The sequence below is a fragment of the Canis aureus genome, chromosome 20 (assembly GCF_053574225.1).
Source record: "Canis aureus isolate CA01 chromosome 20, VMU_Caureus_v.1.0, whole genome shotgun sequence".
NCBI lineage: Eukaryota > Metazoa > Chordata > Mammalia > Carnivora > Canidae > Canis > Canis aureus.
This window is the reverse complement of record NC_135630.1, coordinates 25637830-25662749: the sequence shown is the minus strand read 5'-3', so window position 1 is coordinate 25662749 and position 24920 is coordinate 25637830. Positions and strand designations below refer to the sequence as shown.

The 24920-nt window shown below is 38.0% G+C and overlaps 1 protein-coding gene across 2 annotated transcripts in view; it reads right to left on the bottom strand.

The window, feature by feature from the left end:
* Positions 1 to 24920, bottom strand: part of LOC144291584 (rho GTPase-activating protein 20-like) — a 68058-nt gene that overhangs the window by 31223 nt on the left and 11915 nt on the right. For both annotated transcript variants that reach the window (XR_013358905.1, XM_077861184.1), the window contains exons 5-8: positions 21870 to 22016; positions 19664 to 19778; positions 16959 to 17031; positions 7300 to 7467 (exon numbers count right to left, since the gene is read on the bottom strand). Coding sequence is in view for 1 of the 2 variants with exons in the window: in XM_077861184.1 (XP_077717310.1) it covers positions 7300 to 7467; positions 16959 to 17031; positions 19664 to 19778; positions 21870 to 21887 (374 nt within the window). In the remaining variant the exon portion in view is untranslated. The remainder of the gene's footprint in view (positions 1 to 7299; positions 7468 to 16958; positions 17032 to 19663; positions 19779 to 21869; positions 22017 to 24920) is intronic.

The window sequence follows — 24920 nt, the reverse complement described above, 5'->3', positions numbered from 1 at the left end:
ATGCACCTGTGTAGGGCTCACCACTCAATGAGGAGTCGGCTTCCTCTCTCCCTCTGCCACTCCCCCCACTCATGCTTGCTCTCTCTCTAAAATAAATAAATAAATAAATAAATAAATAAATAAACAAACAAACAAATAAATAAATCTTTTAAAGAGTGTGAGGGAGAGAGATGAAATCAAAACAAAAAAAAAACAAGCTTGGATCAGAAAGATTTAAAAGTTACTTTCAACCTTAATTTAAAAAATATTTTCTAGCCCTTAAAGCATAGGTTATTTTCAATTTGCTTTCTTAAAATTTTGTCCATACCATTTTCCCATAGATTCTGGCTAAAACAAAAAAATTGTTAGCCTACAGACTGAGCCCAACTGAAAAATCATCCATCCATCCATCCATCCATCTGTCCATCAATCAATCTAAGATCAGTGGTTCGGAGGTCTTATATGTAAGTCATGGATACTTCCCATTTCTCTGAGGGGTAAGAAGGGGTGAAATGGGTTTTTGATAATTTCTGCCTAATCTTCTTTGACCTCAAAGATAAAAACCACCATTGATTTATTTTGGTTGATTAATTAATTGATTAATTTGGTTAATTCACAACTTTGACTCGCAGGTGGGCTTGAGATTTAAACAGTTACAAGTCCTATAAGGAATGCCTGGGGAACTTGGATCCTCCACTCTGGAACTCCTTAGTATTCAGAAAGACATGTGGAAAACACTGAACTAAACTGAGATGAAAGACACCTCATGTGCAAAAATCCCTATGACTCCACTGATTCATGGAAAAATTAGAGCTAAAACTCTTCAGTGGGATTTATGAAATAAAAATAATCTTTTAGGAAGCCCACTTGAAGGATAATGTAGGTTCAAAGCTTAGGACACAATGAATATAAATATGATGGATACCAATATCTTTCCATATTTTTTTATTTCAACATTTTTTTATTTCAACATTACAGCCAAGTGCCTGTATCTATGTGCTTGAAGATTTTTATGGAACATAGTCAATTAACAGATAAAATCATTTTTCTAGATAGCAATTCAAAAGGCATTGTCATGTCAAAAATATATGCCCAAGGGGAATGATAGACAGGTATCTGCTTGTTTTTACAGATTTTTTTCTTTCTAATATAGGTATCTGTGTATATACAGACACCTAAGATCCTGTGTGGAAACTTCCAAATACATTGACCTGGAAAAAGCCATCCAATAAGCTTAGTTCAATAAAGCACCAGGATTAGTTGAACCAAGGAATGATCCTAGAGCCCAGAGTGTGGTTTCTACTCTCCTATAACGTTTTGAACACTTATCATATGCCAAGCTCTGTTCTAAATATTTTATAAATATAAATATAAAAATTTAATCCTCAAGCAACTACACTAGATGGTCTCTATTAGCTCCATTTTACAAATAAGGAAACTCACAGAAAGTTTAAATAAATTGTCAAATGCAGGAGACAGGGTTTGAACCCAGACAGCCTAACTCATAAGCCCATGTTTGTAACCACTTGACCGTGAAGTAACCTTTTCATCTTTCCTACCCTCAGCCTCATTTCTGTCCCCAGAGCCATCAGCCCAGCTTTCTCATGGGATTTATATTGGGAGTGAGAGGATAAATCTCAAGGCATTATATTAATAAAGCCAGTTGCTAGCTTGGAAATATTTAAAACGTGTTACAACAAAGCTTTATACTTCAATAGATTCTTCTAAGGTCTTACTGTGTTTCTTTACTCTCAATCACTGACCCAATTGGATTATCTCAGCAGAAATTAGAAAGCGATAATCTACTGTAAACTGACTTAAGAAGAAGAGGAGGAGAACTGCAGTTTTTATTTCTAAAAATAGTCATTTATTATAGTTGTATTAACATGATGTCCTTCTTGCTTTCCACTACCTTAATCTTTATGCCAAAAGGTAAGCCCCAGTGAACTGGGGAGTTTTGCAGAATTCTAGGGAGATATCCTCTGTTCTAAGATAGAGGCATTCTCTTACAAATGTTGGGAGCAGGGGTCATAGTCTATTCTGTAACTATTCATCATTTCACGACAATGAGTTAATAGTCATCTTCATCTTTTGACCAAATTAAATTCATTTTTTATTTCATTTCTACATTCCTTAATAACTTATTAAACTCAACACCAAAGAAACAAACAATCCAATCATGAAATGGGCAAAAGACATGAAGAGAAATCTCACAGAGGAAGACATAGACATGGCCAACATGCATATGAGAAAATGCTCTGCATCACTTGCCATCAGGGAAATACAAATCAAAACCACAATGAGATACCACCTCACACCAGTGAGAATGGGGAAAATTAACAAGGCAGGAAACAACAAATGTTGGAGAGGATGCGGAGAAAAGGGAACCCTCATACACTGTTGGTGGGAATGTGAACTGGTGCAGCCACTCTGGAAAACTGTGTGGAGGTTCCTCAAACAGTTAAAAATATACCTGCCCTACGACCCAGCAATTGCACTGTTGGGGATTTACCCCAAAGATACAAATGCAATGAAACGCCGGGACACCTGCACCCCGATGTTTATAGCAGCAATGGCCACGACAGCCAAACTGTGGAAGGAGCCTCGGCGTCCAACGAAAGATGAATGGATAATGAAGATGTGGTTTATGTATACAATGGAATATTACTCAGCCATTAGAAATGACAAATACCCACCATTTGCTTCAACGTGGATGGAACTGGAGGGTATTATGCTGAGTGAAGTCAGTCAGTCGGAGAAGGACAAACATTATATGTTCTCATTCATTTGGGGAATATAAATAATAGTGAAAGGGAATATAAGGGAAGGGAGAAGAAATGTGTGGGAAATATGAGAAAGGGAGACAGAACGTAAAGACTGCTAACTCTGGGAAACGAACTAGGGGTGGTAGAAGGGGAGGAGGGCGGGGGGTGGGAGTGAATGGGTGACGGGCACTGCGGGTTATTCTGTATGTTAGTAAATTGAACACCAATAAAAAATAAATTAAAAAAAAAAACTAATGATGAGGAATGTGATGTCTAAAGAGGGTGTGAGCTAAGTTCAGTCCCTTTTTCTAAATTCTTCACGGGTTTCTACTAGTACAAATATCTTAATATTTTATCAAATAGATACTCTTTCTTTTTTAAAGATTTCTTTTATTTATTCACGAGAGGCACAGAGAGAGAGAAGGCAAAGACATAGGCAGAGGGAGAAGCAGGCTCCCTCTGGGGAGCCTGGTGAGGGACTTGATCCCAGGACCCCGGGATCATGACCTAAGCCAAACGCAGACACTCAACCACTGAGTCACCCAAGGGCCCCAAGTAGATACTGTTCTTAAAAATAAAGTAATTTTTATTTTAATTTTTAAAGTACTTTAAAGTACTTTAATTTTTAAAGTAATTTTTATTTGAAAAATAACTTATTTAGTATTCTAATGAATACCAAAAATGATAAGGAAGATTCCATTTGACTTCAATTCTTGTGAACACAAGTTTCTAGTGTATGAAAGAAGTGAGAAAAATCCCCAATTTTCACTATTAGTTACATCTTGTACAACAAGAGAAATAGAATTTCTTTGTGAAGAAACAAACATTTAATTCCCCTCATTATTACACACAAGCCAAAATTCACTAATTCTGACTGAAAAATAGGTAGAAATTAATCAACTATTCAATTTCTGTTAAATTCTGTAGTGTCAACCTAAAGATGAGAGAGTCTCCAGCTGAAGCCTGAGGGTGAGCTGAGGTAAAATGGAACCTGGGTCAGCCTACCCCCTTTTTTATGGCTAATTGGAAAAATTAGGCACTAAACTCAGATTATTCATTTGAATAGATTGATTGAGGGTATTGATTCCTCCATGTAAGACCAAGGCATGACAGGGATGAAATATGTTTTTTTATTTCAGGGGCTATTTCTTCTTAGTTTTTTCCTTCTAGAAAAAAAGGTAAATTTTTTCATATTAACAGTGATCAAAAATATACCCAAATATTTACTATGGGAATGATCTCACAGTAGGTTTCTAAAGATTGTGGCAAGCATTAAGTGCTGCTTGCTACTGCTATGGATGAAATTGTGTCTCCCTCCCACTGCTTTCCCACCTTCTTACCATAAAGCCCTCTCTGCCAGTATCATCATGTTTGGAGATAGAGCTTTTGAAGGTAATTAAGTTTAAATGGGATCATCAAGGTCAGGTCCTAATCCAGTAAGATGGATGGTCTTGTAAGAAGTGGGAGAGATCTGTATGTGTGTACATACATGCATTGAGGACATGCCTTGGGGTACACAGTGAGAAGGCAGCCGCGTGCAAGCAGAAAAAGAGCTCTTACCAGAACCTGACCATGATGATATCCCGAACTCGGAATTCTAAAAATCTGTGTTCTCTCTATATCAAAGACCTTGGGTTAAATATGAAATTAACATGCCTATGATCACTTACATTTTCTAATATTACCAATGTATAATATAAAGTATATAAGATAATCTTTTGGGAACTGAGTCTCTTTCAAAGAACATTAACAAATAAATTGATAAAGATTTTGTCACATAAAAACCCTTGAGTAGACATAAGGACATATCTCAAAAGCAATATGTGAAAGATGAAAAATGTTCAACTTGTTTTGTCATAATGAACCATTCGAAATAAAAATTCAGCCCTTCAATAGATGCAACTCTCTAGTGGAAAAACAACACTATCTTTATATAAAAATCTTTTTAGTAGAACATCAGAGGCTCTGTAAAACCGGCTGAGAGGTAAGCAGCACCCAGGACAATAAATAGTTCTAGTAAGAAAAGGAAAGTCTTCTCCTGTCCCTAATGCTATAATAATTACAAAGATAAAAAAAAAAGAAGAACATATTCCCCTTGTAAATTGAATATGAGTGGTCTGCAAGGTCCTAACAACCAGGAAATGAGTTTGCTATTTGTTAGCATGTCTCTTGGGCTAAGGATGGAAGGGTACAACATGGTATGGAAGGAAGAACATGGCCTTGTGATGAAGGCAGGCCTGGGTTGGAATCCCTTGCATGGTTTCCCTATGTATGACTGGACCATTTCTGAGACTTCCTCTGTTCCCATTTTCATCTCTGCAGCCTGTGGATGATAAAAAATATGGGCCTTGGAGGGCTGTGAGAAATATTTTCTTTATTCATGAGAGATACACAGAGAAAGGCAGAGACATAGGCAGAGGGTGAAGCAGGCTCCCTGTGGGGAACCCGATGTGGGACTCGATCCCAGGACCCAGGGATCACGACCTGAGCCAAAGGCAGATGCTCAATCACTGAGAAACCCAGGTGGGTGAGACATCTGTGATGTTCCTAGTGTGGTTCCCAGCATGCATCCCACATATTTTGGTCTCCCATACCCACCTTGGTTAAATAAAGAGAATGGTAACTAGCCTGCATTTTTAAAATAATGACTTGGCCTTCTATCAGGAGGAAGAGAGTCTTTCATATGGACCTCATGCCAAGGCCTGGACATTCCTTTTCTCTTTGTCCTCCTTATGACATCACCACCTTCAAGGTTACATCTATGGGCAATTTCCCTAGTCTCAAATATATTTTACTACTATCTTTGACTCTGATTTTTTTGATGGCTGTACTTGCTTCATTTTTCAATTCACTAAGCATTCTGATCTATTTCTTACCAAGCAGATTGGAGTTAGTTGTTCACTCAATGTAAAGGAAGGGTCGATTTCAATAATGAAAGAATCTAGGTGTTCATGGAATGTTGTATGAAATTCAGGAAAAAAGAGAGAATAGAAATGGTAGCATCACATAGTGAATAAAAGCCTGTGCTTTGAAATAAATAGACCTGATTTCAAATGTAGACTCTGTCCATTACTAATATGGTAACCTGGGCAGATCCATTAGACTGCTGAGCATCAAGGTTCTCCAATATAAAAATACTCCCATCTCACAGGGTCATTGTAAGGTTAGACAAAATTAGGTACATAAAGTTTTTTAGCATAATATCTGACATGTAGTAAGCCCCTGATAAATTGTTATTAATGTAACTCAGATGAGTATATCATTTTGCCAAATTATTACTAGCATGTCGTACCTATGACATGGCATAACTGAGATCTAGGGTGAAAGCAGTAAAAAAAAAGAGGGAGTTAGTTTTTTCTCATGACCAAAAAACTTCTTGATATTTTGTTTGTGGGGGTGTTCTTGGTCTTCCACGTTTTGTGAATAATGCAAACAGAGATGGAGTAAGTAAACAGGTGACCTTCCATGACCTGCTCCCAGACATTTATTGAGCAATCATCATGTTCTAGACTGGATATTCAATGCATTTGTGTTCAGGGTTGAGAGGAAAGTACACACAGTCAATTCTTTCTCCTACATTCCATCTATCTGCTCCATCTTTTTTTTTTAAAGATTTATTTATTTATTCATGAGAAACACAGAGAGGAGAGAGAGAAAAACAGAGACACAGGCAGAGGGAGAAGCAGGCTCCCTGCAGAGAGCCTGATGTGGGACTCAATCCTGGGTCTCCAGGATCATGCCCTGAGCTAAAGGCGAAGCTAAACCCCTGAGCCACCCGGGCTACCCTGCTCCATCTTTCCTTTTTACTAAACTGCTAAGATAGAGCCCTGATACCATCCATCAGGACTATTGCCTCCCCTAACTACTCTCCCTGCTTCCACTCTTGCTTACCCATCCATCTATTATCTAGCAACAGTCAGAAAAATTTGCTAGAAATATAAATCAGATTTGGTTAGTCCCCTAATTACAAATCCTTTGGCAAAATATCTCCACTTTCTTACCATGGCCTGTGAAGACCCTGTGTGACTAGACCCCTGAGCATAGTATCATATCTGATAGCATGGCCTATGCTCTGGGCTCTAGTCAAATCAGGCTTCCCTGAGCCCCTCTCTCTGAGGGGTCAGATTGTACCCATGTAGACCTGCAAGTCTCTCAGCCTCGATGGCTCAGGCACAATGTGGCTGCTTCTCCTCTCATAGATTTGATTTTAATGCTCCACCTCAGAGAGGCCCTCCTAGACTATTCCTAACATGTTCCCACCCTCTCTGCACAGCCCCCTATCCACCTTCTATCAGCAGCACTAATCATTATCATTCCCCCTCTTATTTTATCATTTGTTAGTCCCAGGCAGGAGAGACATTGGTCTGTCACATTGTCAGTTGTATTTGCTGCAGGGACATGACACAAAAGAAGACCTCCAGAAGTACTCATGGAATGAAGGACTCAAGCATTGGCAAACACAAAAGGGAAAAAATGTTATGTTTTCGTATAGTAAGGGTTAATGGGAATGCATTTTTTTTGAGATTCACAAGAGCACGAAACATGGTACACCTACTTGGTATTAGACATCAGTAATAAATCGCTGTACAAGAAAAGCTGCCACTTCTGCCTCCTCCAGCCTTTCTTGAGCTCAACGGGGCCATGGATGAGCAAGGTACGAGTGGCACCCTCAGATGATGTAGTGCTTTCGCTGTGGGTGTCCACCTCCACAGATGAGGTCTTCCTGCAACACATCAAACACAGAGCAGTTAGTTACTGGTCAAATACACAATATAGTTTAATGCCAAGTTTCAAGGTTCACACAACACTAAAATGTAGTCTCAACCCCCAAAGCAGAGCTCCAGAGCTCAGAATCAGGGATCCTTGAGTTACAGAAAGCTATAGAAAGAGGTGAGGTCACTTGGGAAACTGATGCAGAGGGAGGACAGTTTCAAGGACAAAGCCCTTGGGCATGCCAACACTTAGAGGTGTGGTGGAGAAAGCTGCAGAGCTAATTGTGAGCCATTAGGTAGGCGAGAGCCAAGAAGCCAAAGGTAGAGCAGATTACAAGAAGGAGAATGAACAACAACAACAAACAGGACAACTTGTGGCCTAATATAAAATAAAACAACGTGTGAAGAATTAATTACAAATTGCTTTTATGTTAAGATAAAATGAAGATAACTGAAGATCCTGGAAGTTGACCCCCATCTTATCTAATTCAATATTCAAAATTGGGGTAAAAATTCTCAAAGATCAACAAAAATATTGGAAACCTCAGAAAGTTTCTGAACACAAGAGTTTAGCTATTACTTGGCTGAGCTCTGACAGGACTTCCTGGTCAAAATAGGTAATAAAACAACTCAATTGAGCAGAGTGTAAAAATTCTTTCATAATTAGGACAGGTATTTTCATAGACCCACTGAAAACTGTCTCACAGAGAGAGAGAGTTGGCTCTCTCATGGAGCCAAGAAAGTGTCTCCGCCTCCCCCAAGGATGTATAAAGCCTGCTCCCTTCTGCTCAGCAGCACTGAATCTTATGAACAGGAGCAGCTTTTCAGGAAGCTGGTGCTGGAGTTACTAATTAGTTTCTATGTATTAGAGGAAACAAAAGAAAAGAACAGTTCCTGTTATTGCCGGTCTGTTTGGATGGTCAGAAATAGTGGATCAGAAGACTACCTCATGCGCTGAAGCCTTGAATGTCCACCTGTAAGCTCAGCGTGCTTTCTGATTGACGGGAACATCCTTTTCTTTTCAATTCGCGGGACGGGAAATCGAGTGAGTCTACAGCACTTGGCAGAGTACTGTCAAATGCTTGAAGCCTGAAGATTCCGCAGCGGTCCGCGGTCACTGCCATTATGATGTCACATATTCAAAGCTCATGTTGTAACTGCCAAACTGACATACTGGTTTCCTTATCTTGGCCTCCAAGTTTTGACTTTTTAAAAGTAATCATTTTATTTTGAGATAACTGTAGATTCATTTGCAGCTATAATAAATAACACAGAGAGATGACATCAGTTTTTTTACAGATGGAGTCTTCCAGAGACACTTCCATCACCACAAGGGTCCTTCCTATTCCCCGATTACAACCACACAAATTTCTTTCCCCCTCCACCACCTCTTTAATCCCTGGCAATCACAAATCTGTTCACCATGTGTATAATGTTGCCATTTCAAGAATGTTATACAGATGGGATCACATAGTTTATGAAATTTGGGGATTTCCTTTTTCCCATTTGATGTAACTGGAGATTCATCTAGATGGCTGCAAGTATTCACAGTTCATTTCCTGGTGTCCCTTAGTAGTACATCATGATATGGATGTATCACAGTTTGCTTAACTACCTGTTGAAGGAGTTCGAAGTGTCTGCAGGTTTTGGCTGTCACTAATAAAGCTACTATAAACATCTGTGTACAGGTTTTTGTGTCAGCGTGAAGTCTTCACTTCTCTGGGCTAAATACCCAGGATGGGAAGAGCCAGGTCATATGCTAGGTATGTTTTTTTGTTTTTGTTTTTGTTTTTTGTTTTTTTATAGTTTTATTTTTTATTTCTTAGGAACTGTCCAACTGTTTTCCAGAATGGCTGTGCCATTTCACATTCTCCCCAGTACTGTGTGAGTCATTCAGTTTCCCCTCATCCACATGAACATTTGGTGTTGTCATTTTTTATTTTAGCTATTCTGATAGCTGTGTAGTGTGATATCTCACTGTGGATTTCACTTGCATTTCCCTAATGGTTAGTGATACTAACATTGATTTGCCACCTGGACATCTCCTTCAGTGTCAAAGCACCTACAGGAGCCTGTTAAAAACATGTTACATGAAGACAGTGTTCCCTTTCCACTAGGAAACTGATGGTTTTACAGATGAGGAGGCTCCTGCGCATACAGGTTGGACTCTGAATCCAAGCAGCCGTGACATAATATGAAGGATTCAAATCCAACTGACTCAGGAGGTCACACAGCCTCCTGCGAGGGCCCCCCATCCCCACTCTTCCCACCATGGACAGTGTCTTTCTTTGACAACTGTGGAGGACAGAAATTTGATCCTACAGACAAAGTTTGTGGTTTCCCTTACAGGCTCCTGTAACAGGCATGTGAAAACCTATCTTTTATGCCCTACTAGACTCTATGGACCTCAAGGAAGGAGTCTATGTCTGACTTATCATTAAATTCTCACAAACATTGGCACATCGGAGGAATCAAAAAATTCTGTATTGAACAAGTGAATGAAATAGTTTTCTGGCAGGGATGGACAGGGAAAAAGGCATGACATAAAATAGTCTTTCTCTTATTTACTTTATTCATTCAACGGATAGTGTTTGAACCTGTACTAGGAGAAAGGCACTTGATAGGTCTGGGCAACAGGGAGCCAGGCCCAACTCTCACAAAACCAGGATTTAAGTGAGGAGGGGGGAAGACAGATATTAAACAGAGAATGTCATCAATAACTGCCTAACACAGCCTCTGGAAAGTACTGCAGAGGAAAATTAAAGATTGAGGTGAGAAATTTAGGGAGGGGCTTGACACCTGATTTCAATTATGGAGAGGAAGGCTTCTTTGACAAGCTCATTTGAAATGACCTTTAAAGAATAACTTGGGATTACTTAGAAGAGAGAAAGAGGAAGGAAGGGAGGGAAGATACATTTGTCAGTTGAAGGGACAGAATGTGACTAACTGATGTTTCAGAAACATGGAAGACTTTGCTGGATTGGAGACACAGGCAGAAGGTACAGGAGAGTGAAATTGGCCTGTAAATTAGGTAGAGGTGAGAGCACAAGTCCTGGTAGTCCTTTTAGACTTTATTAAGGCTTCTCATCTTAAAACCAAACTAACACAGAAGTGGCATGTAGATAGTGGCCTCCAGGCTTCTCACCACTTTCATTCATTTTTTAAAAAATATTTTATGTATTTGAGAGAGAGAGAGATAAAGAGACAGTGCATGTGCACAAGAGGTGGGGGCAGAGAGAGAGAGAGAGAGAGAAAGAAGCACAAATGGTGCTGAGTGTGGATTCTGACCTGTGGCTCTGTCTCATGATCCTGAGATCATAACCCTGAGCCGAAATCAAGAGTCAGAAACTTAACCAAGTAAGCCACCAGGCACCCCTTTCTCACCATTTTTAAAGGACAAGTGCTAGTCTGGCCATGCTTGACTATATTTAGAACCATGGAGGCTCATTGGGCAACACTTTCTGGCCTCCCATCAAGTACCTGTCAAAATCTATTTCAGGTAAAAAATAATCTATTTCAGGTAAAAAATATAGGCAGACTTATCTCTGCACCTTCCCCAATTCTCAGATTATGTCCCATTCTCTGCATCTCCCTTCAGAGAGGTTAGAGATTTAGAGGCCGGGAAAACTCTCCTTTTAGAATCTCGTCCTGTTGATCAATTCTGATATGCATCAGACTCACTTGGGAGGCTTTTCAGGCACTCATTCTGAAACTGCCTCCCCCAGAGGTTCTGATTCATCAGATCTGGAAAAAGCTCTTTGAGTGATTCTTACATGTAACCAGGATTGTGAGTCACTGGTTTTAAGGAATTAATTGAGAAAGATACAGTGTTTGATAGTATCTTCTCCTTGTAGTAAAGCAAAGGAAAGAAAAGTTTGTCTGAGAAAGATAAAGGGAGCTTCTTTTACCAGGTCACAGTTACCTTTGCAGTAATAGCTAAAGCTTAATTTCTTCCATAATACCATTGTGATTTATTTTAATTTGATGAATGAGCTCTAAATAGAATAATAATGATGGGGTCTTTTTTCTTTTTTAAAGACTTTATTTATGTATTTATTCATGAGAGACACAGAATGAGAGAGAGAGAGAGAGAGAGAGAGGGGCAGAGGGAGAAGCAGGCTCCATACAGGGAGCCCGACGTGGGACTCGATCCCGGTTCTCCAGGATCATGCCCTGGGCTGAAGGCAGCGCTAAACCGCTGAGCCACCCGGGCTGCCCGGGTCTGTTTTCATCTATTTCACCAAACACCTATGTTTTCACCCTAAATATCAAATAAAAGAGATACTCTAAGGTGATCTTTATGCCAGTAATACCGTATTATTGATCTATTGTCCATTTTTGTCAATACCATACTGTTTTTTTTTTTTAATACCATACTGTTTTGATTATTACAGCTTTGCAATATATCTTGAAATCTGGGACTGTGATACCTCCAGTTTTTTTTTCAAGATTGCTTTGGCTATTTGGGGTCTTTGTGGTTCCATACATGCTTATGAATTACTTGTTTTAGTTCTGTGAAAATACTATTAGCACTTTGATAGGGATTCCATCAAATCTGTAGATTATTTTGAGTATGGAACATTTTATTAATACTTGTTCTCTCATCAATAAGCATGGAATATTTTTCCATTTGTGTTGTCTTCAATTTTTTTCAATATATATATATATTGAATGTCTTCAATTTTTTTCAATATATATATATATATATATATATATATACACGTCTTTCACTTCCTTGTTTAAATTTATTTCTAGGTATCTTATTTTTGGTACAATCATTAATGGGACTGTTTCTTAATTTCTCTTTTTGTTCTTATTAGTGTATTGAAATGCAGTGGGTTTCTGTATATTGGTTTGTATCCTGTGACTTTCCTGAACTCATTTATCAGTTCTAGTCCATTTTTGGTAGAATCCTGAGGGTTTTCTACATATAGTATCATGGCACCTGCAAATAGTGAAAGTTTTACCTCTTCCTTACCCATTTGGATGCCATTTATTGCTTTTTCTTGTCTGACTGCTGGGGCTAGGACTTCCAGTACTATGCTGAATAAAAGTAGTGAGGGTGGAAATCCTTGTTTTGTTCTTGATCCTGGGGAAAAGCTCTCACTTTTTCACCACTGAGTATGACATTAGCTATAGTTTTTTTCACATATGGTCTTCATTCTGTTGAGGTATGTTCCCTCTAAACCTACTTTGTTGAGTTTGTATCATGAATGGATGTTGTACTTTTAAATGCTTTTCTGCATCTATTAAAATGATCATGGATTTGACCCTTCTCTTGTTGATGAGATGTATGATGTTAATGGATTTGTGAATATTGAATCACATTTGCATACTAAGAATAAATCGCACTGGATCATGGTAAATGACTTTTTTAATGTATTGGTGGATTTGGTTGGCTAATACTTTGTTGAGGATTTGTACATGTATGGTCCTTAACCTCCACGTGTTTGAAGGCCTTCCAAGCTTCTTGTTGTGATTTAGTTCTAATTTCAAGGCATTATGGTCTGAGAATATGCAGGGGACGATCCCAATCTTTTGGTATCGGTTCAGACCCGATTTGTGACCCAGTATGTGGTCTATTCTGGAGAAAGTTCCATGTGCACTTGAGAAGAATGTGTATTCAGTTGAGTTTGGATGTAAAGTTCTGTAGATATCTGTGAAATCCATCTGGTCCAGTGTATCATTTAAAGCTCTTGTTTCTTTGGAGAAGTTGTGCTTAGAAGACCTATTGAGTGTACCAAGCACTATTAGATGTCACCAAGTATAAGTGTATTATTATCAAAATATGTCTTAATTTTGGTTATTAATTGATTGATATATTTGGCAGCTCCCACATTCGGGGTATATATATTGATAATTGTTAAGTCCTCTTGTTGGATAGATCCTTTAAGTATGATATAGTGTCCCTCTTCATCTCTCACTACAGTCTTTGGGATAAGTTTTAGTTTATCTGATATAAAGATGGCTACCTCTGCTTTCTTTTGAGGACCACTTGAATGGTAAATGGTTCTCCAACCTTTTATTTTCAGGTTGTAGGTGTCCTTCTGTCTAAAATGAGTCTCTTGTAGACAGCAAATAGATGGGTCCTGCTTTTTTATCCAGTCTGAAACCCTGCGCCTTTTGATGGGGTCATTAAGCCCGTTCACATTCAGAGTTACTATTGACAGATAGGAGTTTAGTGTCATCATGATATCTATTCAGTCCTTTTTTTGTGGATTGTTCCACTGAACTTCTTCTTAAAGGGGAATTTTAAGAGTCCCCCTTAAAATTTCTTGCAGAGCTGGTTTGGAGGTCACATATTCTTTCAGTTCCTGCTGGTCTTGGAAGCTCTTTATCTCTCCTTCCATGTTGAATGAGAGCCTTGCTGGATAAAGTATTCTTAGTTGCATGTTCTTCTCATTTAGGACCCTGAATATATCCTGCCAGCCCTTTCTGGCCTGCCAGGTCTCTGTGGAGAGGTCTGCTGTTACCCTAATATTCCTCCCCATAAAAGTCAGGGCTTTCTTGTCTCTTGCTGCTTTAAGGATCTTCTTTTTGTCTTTGGAATTTGCAAGCTTCACTATTAAATGTTGAGGTGTTGAGGGGTTTTTATTGATTTTAGGGGGGGATCTCTCTATTTCCTGGATCTGAATGCCTGTTTCCCTTCCCAGATTAGGAAAGTTTTCAGCTAGGATTTGTTCAAGTTTTATCAATTTGGTTGATCTTTTTAAAGAACCAGCTCCTGGTTTCATTGATCTGTTTTATTGTTTTTTTTGGTTCTATTTCATTTATTTCTGCTCTAATCTTTATTATTTTATTTCTTCTGCTGGTTTGGGGTTTTATTTGTTCTTCCTTTTCCAGCTTCTGTAGTGTAAGGTTAGGTTAATACTTTTCTTGCTTCTTGAGGTAGGGCTGGATTGCTCTAAAGTTCCCTCTTAGAACAGCTTTTGCTGGATTTCAAAGTTTTTGGACCAGTGTGTTTTCATTTTCATTGGTCTCCAAGTATTTTTAAACTTCTTCTTTGATTTCTTTGCTTAAAATTTTAAATCTTTGATTACATGTGTACATCAGAAAACATCATGTAATGGCAAGAGCACGAGGTCGGGAATCAAATTATGTAGTTTTAATCCTTCCTCATAATTTACTACCTACATGACACTGGGTAAACTAGTTACACTTCTGAAGCCTCACTGTTGTCATTTATAAAATCAGGATGGTGATAAAAGCACCTGCTTCATAGGGCTGTTATGAGAATTAAATGAGATCATACCGCAGAAATCTTAGTATGATATCTAACAGAGTAATCCTTCAAATGATTTAGTTATGCTTATAGGAGACAATGAGACTTTTTATTCAGAAATAGTAACAATATCATGGGTATTCTCCATGACCAAAGATAGGGGGAGATTGTAGTAATGCCAATTGAGTAACTACAAATTGCCAAGTTCTTTGCCAGGCAGTTTATGGACATCATCTCATTTCCTTGCAGCAGGTTTGTGAGGTAAGAATCATTATTTCCACTTTATAGTTGGAGAAACTGAAGTTTAGTAAAGTTAAGGCACTGAAAACCACATACCTAATAATTCATAGCGTCAAGTTTGTCTAATTTCAAAGTCCTATAATTTTTCCTTGCCTAAAGAATGTGTCCGTCCTGGAAGAGGAAAGAAAATGTATTTTAAGCCACATCCCATTTAGGTTGGCTCCCAAATTATTTAACTGACACATAAGTGAGTTTTTCATCAACTGTCAGTGTTTATGTATGGTGCCCATGTCCCACTCTGTCTCTTCTCTCAGGAATGGCTGGTTGTGGAACCCAGAGCCACTGCTGGTACCATGAACTGACTGTCAGACAGGAAATTTGCAAAGCTCTCAATGTGGATAGGAGACTCCTGGGACTTTACAGAACGAGATCTTAGGTTTTAGGCAGGCTGGGAGTAAGAGTCAGGTCTGTGAAAGTCTAATGATTCCCCTCCTAATGTCCAGTGGTTCACATCTCTTTGATAGATACCAGGCTATGAATTTGTGACTAAACATTTCCACTGCCTTCTAAGCTTGATACCCATCCTGGATCAGTATTATGGATAATTTCTATCCTGATTCTGGCACTCTGGATTTTCTACTACCACTAATTGATCTCTATAAAGAGGGAAAAAAGGGATGCCCAGGCCTTGGCAGCTGAGTGTTCACTCTACTACCCTTTGCTGCCCTCTACTGACCATATCTGGAAATTACGTTTAACCTTCCAGGTCCTTGTCCCAAAGCAGATAGAGATACTGCAGTGAGTGAAACCAGGCACACAAAATTTGAGATGCACCAAAAAACTAAGTAAATAAGATATGATATTTTAATTTAATATTTTTAGAAGTCAATTTTCAAAAGATACATGATGAACAAAATACCGAAATGTACCCTAAAACAGTACTACTAGCTTATATGTACAAAGACCCTGCCATCCATCTTTTCATTCAAGAAAGAGGTCTAATACCACAGTGGAAAATCATGCTACCAGTGCTGATGAACCTTTTTCATCACTCGCATATTTGGGAAAAAGACCCAGAAAATTTAGAATAAACCAAAAAAAAAAAAAGGTGCAAGTGGAAGAGATATTATAACAGTAGACTCCTGAGGAAAACAAGAGAATGGAAAAAAAATTAAGAAAACAAAACCAACTAACATCTTTAGAGTCAAGAAGCCAAAAAAGAGGTGGCTATGAAATAAGAACAAAGGCAGATAAATATTTCTTGTATATTAAAGGTATCATCGACCAAATTGAATTTAATAGAAAGTCTTGAAGATTGAGTTCAAGGAATCGCATTTGACCTTGACACTTGGAACATTCATCTTTCAGTTTTCCTGACCTAAGGTTACCCTTTTTTTTCTCAATAACTAGAGCTATTTAGTCCTTCAGTAAGGAGTAATTTAATCATTGGAATAACGGAAATGCTATTTTAATTTGTAGAATCAACATACAAACAAAGCTTGGAAGACAACAACTGTAAAAGAGAATCTGACTAATAGTAACACTGATAATATGAAACAATGGAAGTCTGAATATTAAAGCAGCAGAGAGATATGGAAGATAATGTCACAGATTTTTCTTACCTATTTATTTATATAGCAAGAAATCAATTATATACTGTCTAAAATTGATGTAACAAAATAGAGTTTAAGTATACTCTTTAAAATGATAATCACCAGAAATATCAAAGCAATGTAACTGGAAAAACATAGACATGGATGGATCAAAGAAATAAGTTTCTCATCTTCCAATAAATGCTATCTAAAGTTGATAAACAAGATAAAAGAAGAAATCAAGTATTAACATATATTTCAGAGGTATGTGGTAACCACCAGGAAAACAGAAAATACTTAAAAACAGGGAGCTGGAAATGAGTCGGGGAACAAGTTCAGGCTGAGAATTTACTTTTCACTTGGTATCATTCTCTACTGCTTGATTTTTAAAATGTGTGTATGTATTAATTTTAAGTTGAAAAGTTAGAAGAAACAAAACCAACTCGACTTTTTGCAGCTGCAGCTCTTGGCACCACTTCCTTCCCATCTGCAATCTCTCTCCTTACACCAGTAGTCCGATCCTATGGAGGCAGGAAGGAATAAGAGAGACTAGAAAAGTTTCTGTCCTGGGGATCCCTGGGTGGCGCAGCGGTTTAGCGCCTGCCTTTTGCCTGGGGCGCGATCCTGGAGAATTGGAGAATTGGGATCAAGTCCCATGTCAGGCTCCCGGTGCATGGAGCCTGCCTCTCCCTCTGCCTGTGTCTCTGCCTCTCTCTCTCTCTCTGTGTGACTATCATAAATAAATAAAAAATTTTAAAAAAAGCTTTTAAAAAAGTTTCTGTCCTGAATTTAAGTTTCTTGGAATCTTTTTGGCTTGTGCTTGGGTTCTATCTTTTCAATGGTGCAACTCTTTGGAATACTAACTTTTGACTATTTTAATCTGTGATATCTAGAATCTCCTTAAAGTTTTGCTAAACTTTGTTATCCTTCTTTTACTTCTTGACAAAAGACTAATCCTGACTCACTGCCTCTTACTGTGATCACAGTATTTTATTTTCTTAGAATCTTGATTCTAGCCAACTACTGCTTTGCCTGGCCCAACTCAACCTGCCTAGGTAGGAATGAAACGTCTATGGAAGAGAGATGACAATTACCATTTTCAGAATAAGTAAAACGTCATATACTAGTAAGTTAAACATAGTACTAAGGGAGTACGGTGATGTTCATTATCCCATTCCTCATGCATTTACAGAGGAGAGTGTACTTCCCTGTTCTAGAGAGAACAGACTTGGAAGAATTTGGGAGTAGAAGTTTTCTCTAGACTTGTGGTCTCACAATCTTGTACCAAAGTAGCCAAAACATGAGACACAAGACACAAGGAAATGAAGAAACCAGAATACCTATCTACATTTTTGAAGAAGGCAATAATGTCTCAAATGTCACTCTCTGAGAGAAAGTAGGTAATATATATGGGAGACCCGGGACACATCACCAAAACAAAACAATAACAACAGCAAAAGCAAAGGAATACCTATATTAAACATGTGGAAGCACAACTATTGATGGGCACTTTCTGCTCAGTCATACAGATTCACAGGCCGTGGATTCAGTGCTGGTGCAGCTGGCTGGCTTGCCACCGGACTGAGACCAGGTCCTCGCTGTCTCCAGCATAGGTGCTACTAAGTTATCTGCTGTGCTCTGATAGCAGTGTCAGGTGACATTACATAGTCACTTAAGTGGGGTACCACAGTTTTGTTTGTGACAACTTCTATAGTGGACAGTTTCTTTTGTGACTGCTGACCCCTTGGAGACTAGAACTAATTAGAGATTTGAAGCAACTTTGAAGAGGCTGAAGAAGCTATACTCATTCCTGTGAAATCCCAGGACACAGCTGCAGCTATAGGAACCTTGGCTCTGAGTAAAAGCCTCTGGCTGACACTGAGCCAATTGTATAAAATGGAGAGTGAGAGCATTTGGACTTTAAATAAAAGCTCTATGAGCTTTTATTTGCAAGGGGATTTAGTTTGTGGGGAAGTTGAGTAACAAAAATGAGTTTCATATTGTTCAAATTTGGGACATTTTAATATTGATATAGTTCTCTGTATTCATTTCATAAAGTCTGGTGAGCTATTTTGGACATGACTGGGCATAATTAGAGATAAGAAATAGAATTAGAGAGTGAACTTTCAGCTTAGTACTATCTGACTCATGGTGCTAGTCTTGTATGGGCAAAAAACAAAATGCCCTTCAAGAAGTCCCAGAAGGACTCTGTGTAGGGAGAAGCAGACTTGGGGACTGTGTGAGCACAGCAGCACTTTGAGCATGCACCACTCGGCTGAGAGGGACAGCTGCCTGGTCCCCTTCTGATGCCTGAGTACAAAGGGTTATGACATTGTTTTTCAGCCTTCCATCATGTGTACACCGCCTTCATGACTTCTCTACAAATACATGTTTTTAAGTATTCAGCATGGACTTTACAATCTTTGCTCAGGGTAATATGTGTTAAAACATGTTAGGAAAAAAAACCAGGTATCTTTCTGACTACAGATGAAAATACATACATAATTACTAAAACTGAAAAAAAATATGCCTGTGAGTATGCTACTTAAAACAACTCACATGATGCCAGTGGAACCCACAATGTAATATATTTAAAAAATTAAAAAGCTGGCAAACATTCAGAGGCATACATGTTATTCCCCTCTTCAGGATTCTACTCCAATCCTGATGACAGAACATGGTGTTGGAGAAGAGATTTGGGGTCGCTCTCTTCACTTTCTCACACCATCCCAAACAATGTAAAACAGACCTTTTAAAAGACCTATAGAAGCTGTGTAGAGCTTTTGTACTTAAAGAGTTTCTTGGTCCCCTATTGGAGTGGGCTTGAGTGAGGACAACTGCAGTTGTCTGGCCATCCCATGGCTTGTTTATGGAGATGCAGTAGCAAACCCTGTTTTTGCATGAGGTCTAAGCCTCTACCCAGCTTTACTAGGGAACCCTATCATTTGGATGATAACATACATTTAAATTGCCTTCTGTCTCCCCTTTCTCAAACTGGTTCCAACCTGTAAAGAAGCGCAAATTCCAACACAGCTTGTAGTTACAAAAACAAGTGAAAGAATGAGAGAAGAAAACATTGATGGAAGAAAATGCATGATGCTATTATACAGCAAAAATACTATGTATATGTAAACATTTAATGCAACTCAATACTCAAATAGTGTTGAATTCTCCTTCCCCAACTTGCAGGTAGAGTCATGTAGTATTCCAGTCTTTCTGGCTGAGTCCCTGCAGCTGGAGCAGGGCACCTTCCGCTGTTGCTTAGTTTCTGAAAACCAATGAGAAAGAATATTGGTTTAGGGTCAGGCCTGGGGTTAGATCCTGGATGTCTGAAGTTCAGCAAATTACCTAGCCTTCCTGAGTCTCAGGTTTTATACGTGTAAAATGGGAACAATAACCCCTCTAGGTTTGTTGTGAGGATTAAGTAATAATGCATGTGAGTCAGTGACACTGCCATTCAGAAAGAAATTCAGATCCATGTCTAGGTATCCACTGGGTATGTCCATAACTAGATAGTTTTTGAAGAGGTTTGAGATCTTTTCCTTGCATGGATAGTGGAGTATGTGTGGTCGTGCTTATACTCAGAGGCTTTTTTTTAGCACAGATAAAATGCCAGAACAATAAAGATTTTGATCTCATGTGTTCCTTTATGCAAACAAGCTTGCCTAGCAAAATGGTGCAGATATACACAGATGAATGGACTTTATACAAATAAATGAAATTATGTTTCTCTAGTATAAAAATAGATCAAATGGTAAGAGCACAAAAGTAGGTGAAATGGTAACATAAACTGACTTGTGTAATCAGAGGGTCAACGCTTGGCATTTTCCTCTCTAAGCTTTTCTAATAGTTTTGTTGCTAAGGCTACCATGTTTTTGCCAGATTGGAAGAGGATTGTCAACTCTAATGAAGATTAAGTAGCCTTCCCAACTAGATTTTTTTAAAATAAGCATCAGTTAATGCTGCTGGCTTTCAAAGCCATATTCATGAAGAATGGAAAGATCTTTAAAGAGCTGCTCTCAGAGACTCCTAACTCTTGGAAATGAACAAGGGGTAGTGGAAGAGGAGGTGGGTAGGGGGATGGGGTGACTAGGTGACGGGCACTGAGGGGGGCTCTATGTTGCTCTATGTTGGCAAATTGAACTCCAGTAAAAAATAAATAAAAAAAAGAAATAAAAAATAAAGATCTGCTCTAAGAAGATGTAACTAATAAAATTTGAAATTTAGCAGCATTTCTATTCCATAGTTATTCCAACACAAGTTTTTATCATGGTTACATTGAACAAAAATAACTTAAAACAGAACTTTACATATTTAATAAAAAGATGAAGATATTATTATTTACAACTTTAGCCAAAAATTAATTCCCTAAAGAGTAAAAGGTTATTTAATGAACAATTCTTTTGACTGGTTGGGAAATTGTTGCACCACTGCTCACAAATTCACACTTGATTTATTCTTTGAACGATATAGGTAAGTTACAGGGTTAAGTCCTCTGTCTTTTGGTCCCTGCCATTAATTGGTTAAAGTCATCTGAGGACAGTGTAATTACAATGCTCCCAAAGAAACCTGGAGCTTTGTAAAGTACAGTAAATGGAAAGTAATTTGTTATGGACATTCAATTGCTAAAAGGATGTAAAAGGGTAGGAGCCATTAGGAAAGGTGAAGAAACACTGCTCTTGATGAGCTTGCTGAGGAGCCAAATGAGCTTCTTGATCATGAACAGAAGAGACCATCTAAAGTTTAAAAAATGTAGAGCTGTTTGTGTGTCCATTGATCCTGCAATTCTACTTGTGCACTAAAGCAGGAAAATTAAATGAAATATTACCTAACGAATACAGGTGCTGTGTTTTCTTCCTCTGATGTCTTTATATCTTTGTAGCCAGAAATCCCAATGTTAATTCCCAATAGGAAAGGCTGAATATTAAAGTTAAAAGTTCACCTTAATTTGAATATTGTAGCATTAGTGACATCTGGTGGAAAACAAGTTACAGGGTAGCATTATTTAGATATCCTGATCTATCCTGTATACTATCACTTTCACCAGATTTTCACACAGCCCTCTCCCCAAGTCCATGGGAAGAGTGTACTTTCTGGCCCCATTGAAGTTTGGCTTAGCCTTAAGTCTTACCTGCATCAGTGGAATATGGGCAAAAATGTCAGTGTGAAAGTTCTGAAGATAAGCTTTAGCAGTCCTGGTGAGGCATTGCCCCTTCAATGATAGAAGGAGACACGTACCCTGCAGATTTGCATGATAAGAAGACAAGCACTCCAGATAACCCACTGACTTACAGGGAAAAAATTGTTATTCTATGGTTGTTTGTGCAAAAGCCAATTAATACATGAGACTATTACACACCTCTGTGTGAATTCCCATGGAGGCTTGACTCCTCTCTCCAATTGATGACACTGGGAGAAGAATCCTGGAGACGTGTGGTTCAGTCCCTTCTGGGGCTCTATTTCAGACCCTGATAGGCCCAGTCGGAACATGTTTCCATTCCTCCACCTATGGTAAGCAAAACTGAGTCAAGAGTCCAGGGCAGGCCCATCAGGCTCTCTTAGAATCTTGGTTTCTCTGTATAACATGGTGTGGAAGTCATGTAGGGCTCTTTTTTTCTTCCAAACATTTATTTAAATTTTAGTTAACATATAGTGTAATATTGGTTTCAGGAGTATAATTTAGTGATTCATCACTTACACATAATACCCACTGTTCATAGGTCATTCGCAATTCTTGCATCTGTTGGTTTAAATATCTTCCTCTTAAAAAAAAATAAATAAATATCTTCCTCTTAAGGTGGACTTCAAGGTATAGGAAAAGAGGGCAGGACAAGTTTAGTTGGAGCCATAGGCCAAAGCTTTTCCGATTGAGCTTTGCCAATAAAGCTTGTAGCTTGGCTCCCACTCAACTCTAATATATGTACTAGTAGGACTCAGTAGTGTTATAAGCCACAAAGTATAAGTGGTAATATTAGGACTGTTTAATTTGGCGAATAAAAACAACTGACAGAAATTTAAGTATTATCCGTGATCTATTAAGAAAGTTGCTACTGGTGAACATTTTTCAGGGAATGACCACATTATTTCTGCTTATTTAGCAGAGGTATTTAGTGTTTCCTAAAGCAGTTACTGCTTTCTAAAAAGAATTTCAAACTTTTGTCCCAAAAGTAGGACCAGAATTGTTAACTCTTCATATTTTTACTGAACTTCCAGTTCTGCTTTCCTTCTCAACCTAATGTTTCATGTTTAGAGGTTACAAACAGCCCAGAATTTAAATGTTTTAATCTTACTAGTGTCCACTTTGTAACATACCTCATGTTTGGAAAACCAGACTCTTGACCATACCTTAATTCAACATCATTTTCATTTCTGCAGAACTACTTTTCTTATTCAGGAAAAGGACACATGTGGGTGGACCTCAATTAGATAGCTTCAACAATTCTCAAGGCAATGGGCTTTCACAGTAGCATTCACGATACCTGTCATCAATTACTGGCACTTATTTGTCTTGCAATGAGAGAATTGCCCTTTATTCTTAACAAGCAGGCAACTGGATCAAAGAGATTAGATTACTCAGGTGAAAAAACAAAGACAAATACATAATGAGATAAACCTGTGTAGTAACTGCCTGGAAGATTGCCATCTATTTTCCTCTCCATATCTCACGCTTTAGAAAGACCAGGACTTTGTTTCATTCATCCTAATACTTGGCACTTTAACAGGTGCTCACTTTGTAATTTCTGAATGAGTGATACAGGCCATGTGTTTTTACTTTATAGTGAAGGTTAATGAGTTAAATCATATAAAAAGCTTAGAACGGTGTCTGATACTAAGCACTTAATTACAAAACAAGGTAACATTTAGAATAGAGATGAGAAAAGACGTCAGAAGTTTGCCTTAAACTGACCCTTAAAAAATAAGGAAAACTAGGCTGGCAATAAGGCTAAGAGGATAGAAAAGTTCTCCAGTACACTACATGCTAAAATGAATTAATTCCAATGACATCTATTATTTTTTACAGAGAATGATGCTTATTTTAAGTCTAAGGTTATAAGATTAAAGGGATATAATCAAAGCTTGTTCATTAAATTGAAAGTAACTCCAGATTTATTCAAGTTTGTATCCTTAGGCCTCAGTAGGCACAAGATATTATTTGCTATACTGAATCCATTCTATTGTATGTGTTAATACCACACCAATATAAACATATTTTAAGACAAATTTTAAACATACATATTTAACTTTATTTCATCATCATTTAAAGCTTGATTTTAGAAAACATAAAAAAAATTAAGAGTTCTGTATCACAGGAATTTAAACAGTGGCAATATACGTAGCTTTGTAGGTTCGAGTTCTACAACAAATTAAAATCAAATCATTGGAAATGTTTTCAATATGGAAAATAGACAAATAAAATAAATGGCAGAGACCTATTATGAGCAATGTTTCATTACTTGCAAGTTATCGTTAGATAATTTCAGAATCTAAACAAAGACTCTCAATATTCAGACTTCTGTTGCTGTATTTTACATTTAATATCTCCCTACCTATATTCCAGAGTCAAAGTCCTTGACCAAAAGGTCTGATTTAAGAAGGCATTTAGTTTTATGGCAAAAGTTATCCATCTACAGTTACCACTTTCAAGGAATTGACAACAATGCTGATGTGATCTGCTAGTTCCCTTTTGAACAATGTGCAATAATTTATGTCAACCCTGTATAAAGTTATACAGGTAGAAAAAATTGGACAATTATGCACAGTTCAATAGATGTAGAATGTTAAGTTTTCCCAGTCTAAAAATTAACCAGTGATACAAAATTTATCAACTATAGTTGACTTGGTTTCAGGAAAACCGCATCTGAGAACTACAAGTACATCACTGTCCTTATCTCATCCTCAGTCACTGGTGGGAATTTTATAGGCCACCATGCTATTTACTTTGTGGATAGTAGTACTAAATGAACGAAGACGGACTTCCTCAGAATTGGTAACAAACTGTGGTCCTGACTCTTCCCATTTTTCAAGTACAACCAAATCCTTGTCTGTATAAATCAGTAGGTCAAATGAACCTAAATTGGATAAGATCATTAAAGTACAATTATTTTTCGAAAGGTACAACTATCCTTCCTGTCTCCCTCACATGTGAGCCAGCTATCATGTCAGAAAAGCTAGTTTAGCTTGATCTCTAATCAGTTATATTAGCTAATTGCTTTTCTTCAATGGAAATTTTAGTACAGAAAATACTGTACTCCCTTTTACTTAATGAAAAACTTGATTTTTTTCTTCAAAGAACCACTAAAGATATTTGCAGAAAGTATATAATTAATCACGAGACAGCATGAATCTAAGCCAGAGAAAAAGAACATCTTGGTTCTGTGACTGCTGTATCCCAATGCCCAGAACCGTGTTA